At 34.2% G+C, this 16,133-nt stretch overlaps 1 protein-coding gene across 1 annotated transcript in view; it reads left to right on the top strand.

Annotated features, from left to right (window-relative positions):
- Window positions 1-16,133, top strand: part of LOC119193427 (integrin alpha pat-2-like) — a 59,320-nt gene that overhangs the window by 27,646 nt on the left and 15,541 nt on the right. Inside the window, exon 3 of the mRNA XM_037447023.1 lies at window positions 7,146-7,243. Within this exon, the coding sequence (XP_037302920.1) occupies window positions 7,146-7,243 (98 nt within the window). The remainder of the gene's footprint in view (window positions 1-7,145; window positions 7,244-16,133) is intronic.

Genomic DNA, 16,133 nt, shown 5'->3' with positions numbered 1-16,133 from the left:
TATTAACAAAAATGGAACGAACGTAGAATCTCGTATGTTTGCTTACTTGACATCCATTGATTTTGAAAGACAATTCGGCTGTTTTTCTTCGCTAGAGTTTAGATGAGTATTTTGGACTTTGGTTAGGCTTGTTTTCTTTGTGTTTGCAGAAAAGTAAGAATGGATTAATGAGATATTGAATGATGATGATGGGATTAACATAAGATCATCAGCCATATGTAGTCCACTGTTTAAAATTACACTTTTTTTCCGGATTTTATCTTTAAATTATTATATTTATTATCATATTTATTTTTAAATTTTGTAATATTATAAAATGTAGCTAGATATTATAACTGACTATTCGGACCACCAACTTCTCAGTCCGACCCGTGACCATTAAGGCTACAGTCTTCGAAACGTCGGGAGAAAATAATAATATAAAAAACCGTGATAAACTCTGGAGAATATTTTTATTTCAATGGCTAACATTCGCATAAACATAAGAAAAAGTATATAGACGGATCAGTTCTAATTGGGTTTTTAATACTATTACGCTGCTAATACACTAACTTCAATATCCGTTAAATAAAAACAACAGTGCAAATACATGTCTACTTGGTATTACAAATAAAAACCAGTAGTACTTATCTAGGTGGAATGCATAGCTTTGAGACTGATGTGCGCCTGCGACACGTTTGCGATTCGACTCTAGCAACGAGCTTGAAGCAAGGTTTAGATTAGCAAAAACTTGCTGAAGTTGATTTCTGCTAGTAATTTTTACCGTGTATTCACGGCAAGACGATATGCAAATTTTGAAGCTTGTAGAATTTGCGGCGCGTTTCTCACATGCGGTGAGAACTATTGTAATATTGCTGATAGTATGAACGCCTCTGGGAGTTCTTGCGCAATATATTTCGAACTTCTTAGTAGTTTCCAACAAACGATCCCAATCTCAATCTTTAATCCGATTCCGAGCATGAACCAATCAAAATAAGTCATTTGTAAGCTTGTCAAAAATACTTTGTTCTGTTTGATAGATTTTTGAGATAGATCGAAAAAAGCGAATATGATATTTCTTGTAAATGGCGGAAGTCATAAAATAGCTTGGTTATATATAAATACTGTACATAAGCAAGGTGTAAATATATTTAAAGTGTGTTTTTTATGTTTCTTCATATAAATCAATACCAGCTGTTCACCTCAGATACGTCAAATTAATTATAATAATTAATAATAAATCATAATTTACGTGTTCGAAGTCAGATGCGTTTTAATTAATGAACCCTTTTCAAAATCATGCAAATGGTATATTTGGGTTTATTAAAAAAGACGGCACGCGATCGATTGTATTTTTGGAGGGGAATTTTGACTTGGTATCGTTGTGTGTCAGGTAAACATTTATGAAGGATAATTTTTAAGTAAAAAAATATTCGTAGGACATGCAATACGGATACATTTAAATTTCAGTTGTGTGAAATAAATAGTTGAAGTAACTTTTATATGGAATCAAGTAATCATTGATTTATTACACAGATAACTTTCATGTGATATTTTAAAAATTAACTCCTAAATTATTAGAATGTAATTAAATCCAACCTTTTGCATTAAATTAAAAGAAACATTAGTTTATAGCAGTTAAACTCTAGAAATATTCAACCTAAGTTTCTATTTTTTATATAAGACGACGCTAGCGAAGCCGCAAGCAAATAGATCCTAAAATTATATCGCGTAGCCAAAGGAATGGACTCGGGTCGATGTTGCGTGACTCCATTGTTGAGGGTGTTACTATCGATGTACTGAAGAATGGCGCAGCTCACCAGTGCATGTCATGTACGGTCCACTGATGGTCCAGTAAATAGTCATTAACTACACGAAATCGATTGAAAAGTGATTTATTAGCGATTTGTGAATGGAGGAAATGTTTCATTGTGCTTGTTTGGTTTTTTGTAAGTTGGACTGGTATTGAGTGTGATACGGAATTCTCAATTTAAAAGTTATGTATGTTATTGCTTTGTTTAGGAAAATGTCGTAAGGAAATCTGCAATTTATAAAATTTTAATAATGTTTTATGTTTGAAGTCTTAGTTTCCGTATGGGGTCGTTCAATAGTCCAAAACGGGTTTTTAAATGTACAAGTAAGCGGAATAAGTTTTAAATTAATAAAGTACATGTAAAAATATTTCATCGCATTTTATGATACTCAAACAAAAGTTAATCAACTCAAAATAATTACACTCTTCCTACTTCATTCAATACGTAGAGTACCGTTATATTAAAATAAACCCCATTCACTCATCAATCTTTTCATTCATACTGGTTCCAAGTATCAAGTTAAATATAATAACATCAATCAACCTAAAATATAAATATTTACCAGGAAGTAAATCATTGTTGGCGGATATAATTCCATTGCAGCGCGGGGGGGGGTTGACCTCCCTGTCAAATTAGAGTGCGGGCCTGTCGTGCAAGTTAATTACGACACCCATAAAAAGTAAAAATCGTCCGATGTCACAATAATGTCTTCATGTTGGTAAATTGCCGATCGTACGTCAAAATTTGACGGCTTGTCATTTTTTAGAGATTGGCATCCGTTTCCGGTTAAACGAAAACCATTTATCATTAACTTAACTATATATAAGACGAAACAGTTTTGTTTTAATATTTAGGTCAACTTAACGAAAAATATTGTTTATTTTTAATTAAAATTTAGACCTTATGCATTCAAAATGAGTTCTAAGTACACATGTAATAATATTTCTATCAAAAATAAAATAGCATACAAAGAAGTGTTTTGACTCGAAATAGTTTTATATTTTGCACACGGTTCAGTCAGAGAGCATTTTGTGTACGAACATTGAAAGGAATAGTGGAATGGAATAAAAAGCTACTTCAAAGCATTACTGACTTTAATTTTCAGTTCCTAGCTTCTGAATTATCTTACAACATGCTATAGATAATAGTTTATAGAGCGTCTTTATATAATTAAAGTCTAGAAATGTTATTTTACCTTTTTAATTATCTATTAGGATTATAAATTAACAGACATAAGCTACTTATTATTTGACAAAACCCTATCAAGTGGTAATTAAAGTATGTTAAAATAAGTAACTGTTATGTATGTACTATATATTAAATATTTGTAGTGTGAAATGTATATTATTACATTATAAAATATAGTAGATATTAAAAATTCGATCAAAGCAAAAAACTTCTTTTAATTTTATCCTGCACCAATAATGGACACTAAGATCACACTTACCGATTTTTATAAAGACCGTACATAATATTTACATGCTATAATATTAAAGGCTGTAATTTGGCCCCCTGTGGTACCATCACGACGTATAAGGCAAGCCATTAAGGGTATCAGCAGAGATTATAATCGTAAGACTTATTTGGGACGCGAGATACGCCGAAAACAAATAGTGGGCGGAAAGTTGACATTTAGTTATTAATGGATGCTTTTTGGATGTTCCCAGTATTACTGAGAGGAAGTATAAAAAGAAATTGATAAACCTTATTACTTTTGGTAGAGCCACGTATTATTGTACGATTGAATATAAGAAGAGCTAGTAGCTCGTTTGATGATTGACGTTACCACCGACCGACATTATCCAAAATGTTGAAATACAAAGGGGCGGGCATATTTTATGAAAAAGGTAAAGAATTACAAAATAATGTAAATTGTTTCTTCAATCATATTTCATTGGGTTACTAAACTTTACTAAATAAAAACACACACTCACACCTTTCATCCACGAAGGGGAATGCGCAACTTTGCATCCAGTTTTGGCCGTGCCTATTCCGTCCCATGACGTGATAACGAGCGAGACTATCGCGATATTGGGCACAAATTCCAAGACTCCAGGCTGATACTGACATAAAAACCCAATATCACTTTGCCTGACTCAGGGTCAAACCTGAGACCTCACTTTTACAGACTATGAGACAAATAAGCCACCGAGGTAGTCTGTAAATATAATTCCGTATATATATATTCAACTCATCACTACCGTATAACGACATAGCTTCCTATTAGATTTAGAAATTGATAAATAACACGCAACTTTAAAATTATAACTTTTCACCCCATTTTTATTCCTGACAAGACAAGCAGGTTCGTTGCATCATGAGGGATTTCTATGTTTTTTTATTATTGCTTTGAATGACGAGACGAGCTTGCCGTTCGCATGATGGTAAGTAATACGACCGCCTATAAACAGTAGAAACACCATTGAAATTAAACTAATTTTCGGATTCTATCGCGGTGCTAGTATTTTATTTTCTCCCGACGTTTCGAAGACTTTGCAGCCTTCATGGTCACGGGGGGGACTGAAACACCATCCAACACCTTGAATTACAAAGTATTGTTTGGTATTGCACTACGCTCGCCATCCTGAGACGTGAGATGTTAAGTCTCATTATGTCCAGTAGTTACACTGGCTACAATGTCCTTCAAACCGGAACACAATAGTGACTACACACTGCTTGGTGAAAATAGACATTGCAGTGGTACCTACCCACGCGGACTCTCACATATGAGAGACCTACCACCAGTGTGTAATGTATAACTACAATACTTGAAGCAATGTACATAAAAATGGTACTTATACATATCGACTTTCTTATGAGAATGCCTCGGAAGTAACCACCAATTAAATTATCATAAATCAGTGAGAGTAAGATTGAACAGTTCATAATGACTAAAGAGATTACTCAACTTAAGTAGGTAACAAAAGAGTGATATGCAGTAGCTAATGACAGGGCCTTTGTGTACAGATGAATAAAACAATGATACTGTTGAAATTGGATATTGTGTATTCGGTAGGAGTACGTGCGTAATAGCATGATTTTTAATAAAGACCTTTTCGTTTTGCCTTTTTCCTCAAAAAAAAAAATAATATATTTAAAAAACATATTTATTAAACAAGCGGACATCCTTCTCGAGAGTCCGTTCCACACCTAGGCTATCGCCGATCTTAGCTCGTTTCTCTCGTTTCCCAAGGGCATGCCCCTTTGACTTTTCTAAAAATAATGTGTGTATTCTTTATGAATTATCGCTTGCTTTAACGGTGAAGGAAAACATCGTGAGGGATTCGGCATACCAGAAAAAATTTGATTTTGTTTTTGCTGGTGTGTGGACCAAGACGCACTGGGCCAGCGTGGTGGACTAAGACCTAATCCCTCTTAGTAGTAGAGGAGGCTCGTGCCCACCAGTGGGACAGTATATAATACAAGGCTGATATTATTATTATTATATACTGGTATTAAATTAAAAATACTTTGCCTCTACACAGAAATCTTATCCCATATTGATTTCCTCTATTTAATCTAATAAACCCAACGTTTATATCGCCGGCAGTACCCAATCAGTCTGAAAGGCTAACCCCGCAGTGATTAGGCTCGGAGGGCTCGGGAGGAGCGGGAGGGTGCGCCGGAGGGTTCCGTCATTAACTCATTACTATTGTCATTATGACGTGGCATTATCGTTGTCTGCTCTATTTATCACTTTGACTACTCTACGTTAAAAGTTGACGGGAAATTAATGAGGCAATGAATTAATTGTCTTTAAAATTAATTGGACTAAAATGCATGTTTGTCGTCAAGCCTTTTTAGGGAACCCAGTAATGGACAATTTTGTTAGAAATTTCTAACAAAATTGAGAGTCTAATTTTGAATCGCCCGGACCACGGGCCGACTATTAATTATAATTGTTCCTGTATAAATATAAGTCAGAAGGGGTTCAGTAAGCAAGTAGCAAGTCTTCGTCCACCACTCAATGATATTTCAGTTTATTCACTAAAAACACAACTGTTATGCCAATTAGTCCTTTTCCAATTAAATAATAACTTGACTTGGCCATCAAATAGCTTCTCTTCATCCAAGAGTCCATAAAAATGTTAAAGTATCAAAAGAGCACTTAAATTTTATATTCTTGTATGATGCATAACGTACACGAGGTAAGAAATATCGCTATAACTTAATACAGAATGTATCGGCATTTATCTTGTCCGAGAATTCAATAACGTAGAGGCAAAAATGACTATGGATGATGTATGCGTCGCTCGGATGAATTGGAGTGTTTCCGTTGCCTTACGAGAAAAATACATATGGCAGTATGAAAGTCTAAGTACTGTATTATGCTACTTATATCGCTCTGAAGTGCGATATCAGTTGAGATGCTGTCAAGTTACAGTCAGAATTTTAATATCATCGGTATTTAATAAACAGATAGGAACATCTCAAATTATATCTAAAGTCAAAGCATATGGTTATTGAGAGCTGAGTTTATTAAACTGCGTCGACTCAGCTGACAACAGGCGTTTAAATAACAGCTCAAGTTTTATTACATAGTTCATTACCTTAAATGTTTACTTAATATTCTACTCAAAGGTATGGTTTATAAAACAGTTCTTAAGTAGACGATTGTAGTGCTTTATCATCATCTAGTTTGTCAAATCTTGCAGTGTCTATGGACAGTATTAAGCATTGTGATATTTTCGGGGTCTTAATCTGTTTAAAATTTTCCAGGAATTGGAATTTATATTAGGTATAGCGACACTTTTACCTATTACAACCTTGAACACGATATGCTTATACCGCTTATTTTATGTCAAACTACACATTAAAAATAAAAAAGAATATTTTTACTATAAACTTAAATTAGCCGAGCTAAAGTCGTGTTACAATGGAGTCAATTAGTCCGGCGTGTTTATCTGACGGCCGAACGCGGCGTATGCCAAACGTGATCACAAGAACTTAATTTTGACACAAGCAATTAATATAATAGTGAAAGTATTCATTACTTACGTCATTACAGCGGTTAATACTTGCTTTGCGGTGAACGAATGCTTTTTTTAATTATGAGAAAGATTTCAATATTTTGGAAGCTGTGACTGATATAATTAAAAGTAATTAAAAAAAGGAAAATGCTGAATTTCGTATAAAGTCATGTTGAATTTAGCCTTTTTCTGCAAATTCGAGATCCTTGCAGGTTATCTAACTTGACTAAATTATTTATAAATTATCTATTTGATATAATCTAAGTTCATTCTGCAAAATCCAAACCACCTCAGCAAACGTCGAGATTATATTCTTAAGTTAGTAGTAATTGAGATAATGTTCTTCTTTGCAATGCAATGCTAATGAGTATGTTCTTTACAGTGAATCTGGTGGATAAGCAAGGTCGTCAGATCGAGGAGAAGTCCCACCAGTGGTTCGGCGCTACTCTCACCAGCACCGGGAGAAACGGGCCCATTGTGGTGAGTTTCTTACTAATTTATTCTTATTATATGATGATCTGATAGATGTGTTCAGCTTACTTTATTTCTATAAGGATCATATTGCAAATAATTTCGAATTAAGACAATATTTGTTTTGAGCGAAAAAAAAACGTTTATGAAAGTACCAAAACTAAATCTTTCAGTAGTTCAGAATTTAAACCCTGACCAGAAGCATTCAAATCAAATAACAGATAAATTATACTCATTTAATCCATTTATAAGTGATTCCTAGGGATATCTAAGATCCAATATTCCTATATAGGTTAATTTTTTCGCATTTCCAAGGCCTAGTTTACCTCTTGCCATTTGCCGGTGACCTCACGAGGCCCTGTGGCCTATAAAGTTTACGAGAGCGAGGCGCACCCTTCCTGCTCCACCCATTCCTAGTGTCATTGCTGTATCTCTATTATGGGTTTAATGGTGCTATTCGTGTGATGTAAAACCATTTTTTTCATTGCAAAGTTCAGATTGTTTCGGATACGTGGTGGTAAAATAACCTTTGGTTAAATAGAATTTTTCACATTTCAATATCGAGAGATGATTTGATAATTTATAGACTTATTTTTCACTGCCATGTTTTGACTTTTTGGAGGGGATTTGATACCGCGTTTTATAATTTTTAGATGAAGTAAAAGTACCACAATTTTAATTACAAAATAGATACAAGTCACATTTGAAACATCGTTTTAGCAAAAATCTGGCGTAATTACGCCACGACAAGCCATGATATAATATTGATTGTCGGATATATTTATTTATTCAACAACGTGGAAAAATAAACAACCACCCCAAACTAACCCTGATATAATCAACAGTCCATAACGAATCTTAAAGAATAACTCAATCAAGCGAACAGCGGATACAAACAATCGTTAATTTTAGACCCCATATTAAACTTGGACATTTGGGGCACGGCCCAAGGCCCTTCCGATGGGGTTGGGACGTCGTTAGGTCACGAGGTCGCCTTTATGGCTGTGGACAGACGGACATAAAACTGTCTATATGAAAAGAAATCAGGGCGGGCTGTGGATCACCTTTGACAAACAGAGCATAAAGGTTGTCTTTGTTATAAGGCTAATAGATTGATAGCGTTAGTGACATAAGCTCAAGCCTATAGGCATGTAGGGGTAGATAGAGGTGCAACTGGATAACCGAGCGTTGAGAAGATTATATTATTATAAATATGTGACAGAACGCGAGTTAAACAAGTCATAAATTCCAGGCAACTCAGGTATGGGTTTAGAGATAAATCTAGTCAAATTAGGATTGCTGTGGAAATGACTAAAAACTTAATATGAATTAATGACTCAAAATGAATCAGCCAATTAATTATTACATTCATATTTTCAACGAACTAAGTAATTGAATAAAATTAAAAAAGTAGAAAAACCTCTATGTTTGAGCTACAAAATCATGGACCATAACATTTTGTGTCTCTTTCCATAAGTGGCTTACAATAAACGCTTACGAGCCATTGAGTTGTAATTATTGTTCTGCGATAAAAGCGTGAAGCAATTGCGTAATTAGTGGACAATTTTAAACGGTACGAAATTATTTAATTTCCGATACGTGGGACATCACAGCGGCGATGATTCTTTGTATATGTCTAAGGAGTTTTTTAAAAACTCTTGACTGACATTATTATATTAATATTTGTTATATACTTAATGAAAAAAAGGAAATCTATAGGAATTGTAAATTTTAATGGTACAATTTTACCACATAAAACTTTACTTATCCAAAACATTATTATTCTAGATAATTAATATATTTCAACGTGCATTAAATTAAAGTAGGTATACACGTATAGGAATATAATAAAAATAAAAAACCAAATCATTATATTTTAATTACATTCTGTAAAAACAAAGGAATCATCATTTATCCACGCAGTGAAATTGAATAAAAATTATTCCACGCCTTCAAGTTTTTATTAACAAAATATTATCGTTTCATTTTCGCATTTTAGTTTTTCGACACGGCACACGTTAAGTCGGCCGCCTTCGAAGAACTCGCCGCTCTGAAATGAGACAGTTTTGCCATTTCTACTTATGGAGTCGGAATTTTTATTTCGGTATGCCGAATTAGTGCAAAAAGCGGACTCTCTCATGGCTGTCGGCGCAATTTGTTTAGGCATTTTGTTCCATTTGTTGAGACGAGGACACGAGTGGAATTTATAAGGCTGTATAGGCTGTATCGATAAATGCCTTCGACGCTAATAGACAATAAAATTGTCTTGAAATATTTATGTCATACCATAGATGGGGATGATATTATTGATATTATCTTCGTGCTGTTAATGTGAAGTACATAATGACTATCTCTCTATGTTTAGATTAAGATTATAAATAGGTGTTTAATTAGAATTTTATCCTATGTTTGTTAGCAATAAAAGAATTAAAAATGTGAAAAAAGACAAGCTTCTTAATTGCTTGAATTAAATTTGTCCCGGTTTTTTAAATATTATATAAAAGAATTCAATCAATTCAGAGAGATAAATGTTTTTTTTTTAATTTGTTTTGCCAGCCGTACGTTTGAGTTGCCACTCAATAAAAAGCCGTCTTACATTGAAGACGTCTAAAAATAAATTATTTATTTATAATTATTCGTCGCCCCTGTCTGTCGATAAACGTGGTGCGTTCACTTTTTGCTCTTATTCATTTGTTACTTTTGTCATAGATTATAAAAATATCACAGAGTTTACGACCAGTCAGTGAAGAAGCGTTCATATAATCCAATTCCTACCGGCTTTCCTTTTAGGTTTATTTATGTTTGTTTTATTTTTTTTGCATCGGATTATCTTTTGAAACATTTCAACTTTCGCCACTGCGACCAATTCACTAAGCAGAATTTCTCCTCTTTCTCCATAATTCATATTAAAATAAAAGTATCTAATAGGTTTTTTAAAGAAAAAAGTATTTATTAGGTCTGTAGATTTAATTACTAATATACTTCGTTACGTTACTGTTACAAACTGAATAATTAAATTATCTTACAACAAAATATAACTTCATTTTGGGATTTGTGTTTGAGAAATTATGTATGAATTTGTATTAGAAAAAGGAATCACTAATTTATTATTAAAATTAAAACCACATTATCATACAAGTAACACGCATATTTACTTTACAAGTATTATAATTGCAAAAATATATTCGCCGAGATAAATGCCGAGATATCGACTCGTCACGGCGAAGTGCGTGCGCTGTGTGCTGTCCGATGCATATCAGAGATTAATCGCGTAGATGTCACACTTTGTTATACTTGATCTGCTTTCTAGCGAAGGAATACATGACATACAGCCGCAGCGATCTTTAAATATCAATAGAGTATTTGATGTAGATAATCGCTGTATGTAAAATAGATTAATGGCTTGAATGAAGTATTCGGAACGTTAAAAATATATTGAAATAAAAACTAAAAACTATTTAAACGGATTTTATCGCGGTTTTTTATGTTATTATTTTCTCCCGACGTTTCGAAGACTTTGCAGCCTTCATGGTCACGGGGGGGACTGAGGTATTGTTCATTCGTAAAGTCAAAGTTACAATATCTACCTACATTTTTCAAATATACAACTTTTTTAAATTTTTATCTGTTGACGGTCCGATCTACGCAGAATGAGCTCACAATGTCTTGAGGTCTGGCAGCCGGTCTTTTGGGATCCGATTTAATTAAATGTAGAACAGGATCCTAGGCTTGTGCAAGCTTCCAACCATCTTCCCTATTGAAATTTGGGTGTTTTTTAATTTCAATAGCCTCGCGAATCATCCTAGGCAGGAATCGGTGTTCTTTGGCAAGGATTTGTGGCTTGTCTAAACGCAAATAATGATTGGAGCCTCCTTCAGAATGTTCAGCGACTGCAGACTTCGTAGAGCGTCGGTGTTTTTACAATTTTTACAATTCGTTGCGTAAATATATCTGCCTAATTAGGTAACAATGAGTTTGATATATTTTTTTTTCTGGTTATTCGAATTCTCTAAACACAATTGTAAAATTTGAGGCTATTTTTCTTTATTCCAAAGCTTCCATAATATTTCGAACGTACCACTTGATTATTGAGCGCAAAACATAGTTTGCTCTTTTATTTGTAGAAGTCCACATTAAGGGGAATTTGTTGTCACTTGTTTCAAGGCTCTTACACCAAACTGCCTATATTATAAATTAATAAAAACATTCTTCAAATATTTTAAACAATTAAAACCCTTCAATTACAATAAAGTACCCGTAATCTTAATGTATGCAAGTTTTTTGTTCCTCCTTTCCTCTTCTAGCTCCCTTTTAGGATCTACAATTAAAATGCTGTAAAAGTAAATCAAATGGCATAACGGCCTATCTGATCTTGTTTTATGTAATCTATGTACATCTGCATACATTCCGAAAGCGGCTAAGCCTCTGATTGATTTCCCGATATCTCGATAGTTTCTGAGTAAGTTTTATTTGGTATTGTTTACTTTATTCTAAGGGAGGTGACCATGGACATCGCAAGAACTTGTGTATTCAAAGATATAAAAAAAGCCAGGCCTTTTTATAAGTGGGTATAAGTTTCCTTAGAAGAAATGGTAGGTGGCAACAGTGGGGGGTTGTTATAAAGGCGAAAATCTTGCGTGGTTTAAGATGGATAAGCAAGACAACATTGCTATTACGGTTTTTCGAGTTTATTTGCTGTTGACACTATTATTTTGGTCTATCGCGTAATTTTTTGTTATATATTATTACATTCTTTTTCAACAGAAAATATTTTAACCATAAACGGATATTAATATTATAAAAATCACATCAAATCTAAACAAACAATCTACAAAAAATATCAAAATGCTTTAATTCAGTAAAAAAACTTTTGATTCATATTAATAGATTCAATAGTAAACATATTTTTATTGACAAATTAATTTGAACACACTGTACAGTCACTTTAAAGGTAACAAATTGTCCGCTTATTTGTCAGAGCGAATGCTCGGTTCTTGCGCGTGCGCACCTAATATGGCGTCGTGTGGTTGTCGGCCGCGCGCGACAAATTTGGACGCGAATGCCTTTGTACGATATATATTATTGCCGTTTTTTATATTATACTTTGTTGTGAAACTCGCGCGTTGAGTAATTTATATCGGCCGGTTATCCTGTTTGGTTATTGAATTTCTGGGGACAGGGAAATGTGAAAAATGCATGGAAATTAGGTTAGAATCATAAAATCAACGGGTTTTTAATATATTTGAAGTAATTTATTCATAACCGAATTAGCTAAAAATACATAAAAGATAAAACAAACATCCACTAATTCAGGGCATTTTTTCCTTAACTTCAAAATATATCCACATAACCTTTGTTCTTTAAATTAAATCAGCCCACGGTCTCGAAACCTGAGATGTTCTAAATCACCAGAATTCCACCGTTAATATCACGGTACTTACGTTCCCATTATCGTATAAATGTAAAGAATAATCTGGAATTAGTCACGCACGCGCACTGAGCCTAAAAGCTTGGGAGATTTAGAGGCAAGGCAAAACGGGTAGAGATGGTTGGGTTCAGTATATTGTAAAGCTAAACTCTTTAAGAAGAGATTAATGCGACTGTTGCCCTGCATATATCAGTAACAGTTCAAAATTCGATCTTCTCTTCGAGACAAATATTTATGTTATTTTCGGGTCAGCTTAAAATTCCCTCTAATTCTAAATTGGTATTTACACGACACTAGAAATTAATCTTAGATTTAATTTACGACTTCTATGATATTAATTCATTTCGTTAAACTCATTTTGTCGATTAGTGCTAAAAACATTTTTTTCCATGTGAAATTGTTTTTTATAGTTTCATTCATAAGGCGTATCGGAATGTGAAGATATTTAATGGGTTTGAGACGTGTGTGAGGAATCCCAAATGAAACTATTAACATATTGTTAAAGGCGTTTTTAGTCCGCGCTTCATTAATGTCCATTCATTATTTTACAATTAGCCGTGGAGTTTTTAGGCCCTTTCTTATTGTTGCTTTTGATGTTTGGTAGAGGATCAATATTTTTATGTTGTTAGCGTATTCAATATCAGAATGATTAGTGTTTATTGTTAAATTTGAGTTTTGATACCACTTTCAATGGAAGAAATGTGTAGGTAACAACGAAGTGTTTCACACTTCTAAAGAGATTTTTGGACTGATTTTGATCCGAATCGAGTGCCTCCGATAAACTTTTTTTTTAAAATTACGAAAAATGATTCTAGATAAAGAATTTATTCACAGCGAAAAGTGGAAGTTGGCTAAAAAACAAGCAAATAGTTAATCTCTATGTTGTTTATTGTTGACGATGAGTCAGTGATCAACCAGTCAAGATTAAAAAGGCGTTATAAGAAAAATATTTATTCACACACGACATTGAAAAACTCTCAAATGACAAGTAAGTACAAAAAAAAACATTTCATTGAGGGATCGGAATTGAAATAATTAAATACAAAACTATATTTCGCTAAAAAGTATTTGCGTCGCCAAAACTCCCCTATGTTTGAGGTATAGTTTTCCCAGCGAAAACACTTATCCTAGATTATAGACGGAGTAATGCTGTGATAACAAGTCTGTTTCTCAGCGCCCAACGGCACTTAGAAACAGACATTCGGCTGTTGTGATTGGCTAATATTGAGATACAACAATATTAGCCAATCACAACGGCCCTATGTCTACGCACTGCGAAGGCTGCCATGCCGTCAGCACTGAAAATCATACTTGTTATCACAGCTTTGCTCTATCATTAGATAAAAAACATCTATGAATAAGGGGGTTACTATATATTGTAGATATATACGAAATATTTCGAGTCTTAACCCTTTTCCTATAGAAGTCATCAACTTGCCCACTCATCCGCATTCACATTCTAGTCCCAATCAGATAAAATCAAAAGTTGTCGTTCACACTTTTATTCCTACCATTAATTTAATTGTTAGTACTTATTATAACGCGGAGTAATCACTGCACGATTCATGCTCTCAAGCTGTATCGATAGGTTGCTATCGCATCAACATCTTGGGGATAGTCATGGTTCTTGCTATAGTATTTTTAACTTTGTGGTAATGGAGTATGGTTAGGAATTGTTTGTTAATATTGGTGAGGCGGTTCGCTTAAATCCATTTGATAGAGATCTGATAGTCGCTGCACTCAGGGATGTTACTATGAATTCGTTGCATAAATAATTATAGTACGAGCCCATTTTCGGCTAACATTTATAAATTACTAGTTTTTGCTCGCGACTTCGCCCGCGTGAAGGAGTTTTCCGGAATATATTTTTTCCGACTTACTTGATTGTTATATTATGACCAAATTACACAAAATCATTATAAATTGTAGCCTATCAGTTATTCTGATATATAACTAATATTACTGTAAGGTTTTATTCAAATCCGTTCAATAGTTTTTCCGTGAAAAAGGAACAAACATACATCCATCCTGACAAACTTTCGCATTTATAATATCAGTAGGATAAATTACGGCCTTCGTGAGTCAATTTAATGTAGACTAATTTTAAGACAATTTTGTAAATGTTGCTGGTAGGATATATAGGTTCGATGAGATAAATGTTTTTAGGCTTGTGGGAATAATAATCCATCGGAATTGATACATCTAAATTCATTCAATTGAAAGGACAATTAGTGCTGCAATTCGTCTTATAATGTATTTAAAAATGGTATTGCCTCGGAACGAATTCCATGCTATCTTTAAGAGTAGGACCCCTTGAAGTTAGTCTTCCGGTATCATGCGAGTGCGGGTTTGAGTCCCGACTCACGCAGAACCGGTCGTATTAATGATTTAACTGTTTATCATTTAATTCGTTTAATTGGTTTTACTGTTTATTAGAATGTATCGACATTAACTGAATGATATCTTTTAGATTTGTCGGAGGAAACTTAGATTTGTCGATCATCGTAATTGCTTTTAATGATTCTTGTTCTTTTAAAGTAAAATTTGAATTTATCATTAACGAACACTGTTTGGATATAATATGATAGTAATAATATTAGTCCTGTACTACACTGTCCCACTGCTGGGCACGGGACTCCTTTACTACTGGGAGGAATTAGGCCTTAGTCTACCACGCTGGCCTAGTGCGGATTGGTAGACTTCACACACCCTCAAAATTCCTATGGAGAACTACTGGAGTATGTAGGTTTCTTTACAATGTTTTCCTTTACTATTAATGTCCGCAGGTTCAAATCCCAAGGGCACACACCTCTAACTTTTCTAAAAATCATGTGTGTATTTTTTGTGAACTTATCGTTCGCTTTAACGGTGGAGGAAAACATCGTGAGGAAACCTGCACATCTGAGAAGTTCTCTATAAGAATCTCGAAGGTGTGTGAAGTCTACCAATCCGCATTAGGCCAGCGTGGTAGACTAAGGCCTAATCTCTTTCAGTAGTACAGGGGGCCCGTGCTCAGCAGTGGGCAAGTATATAATACAGGGCTGATATTATTATATTATTATTATATATATCTTAGCGTATGAACCTGTAAAGGGTATTGTTCTAAGGATAAGCAGTAACTCACTGAAGCCAGTCGGGTACGAACGTGGCGGTTTCCTGCGAACACCGTCGATATTATAAATAGCGAAAGAGATGCGCGTTTCCTGTTTATTACGCGGTGGAAGTGACGAGTGACTGGAGATTTGGTATTTCTTTGATATTAACTCCGGGGTGTTAACTTTCCCGGTCGTTAATAATGTTCAATGTACAGTTTGATAGTTGTTTGAGGTTGTTTGGTGCTGGTGGTAGGATATATTTTATATCCGGCCGAGCGACCGTACACATTATCGATCGTTATCGATCCGTTGCTGTAACAACTGGTGATATCTTAATGATTTCTTATGTTTACGCGAATTTTCGGTGAAATTAAAC

This window comes from Manduca sexta, unplaced genomic scaffold (genome assembly GCF_014839805.1).
Source record: "Manduca sexta isolate Smith_Timp_Sample1 unplaced genomic scaffold, JHU_Msex_v1.0 HiC_scaffold_53, whole genome shotgun sequence".
Lineage (NCBI taxonomy): Eukaryota > Metazoa > Arthropoda > Insecta > Lepidoptera > Sphingidae > Manduca > Manduca sexta.
Note: the sequence above shows the minus strand (reverse complement) of the source record. Positions and strands in the feature narration are given on the sequence as shown.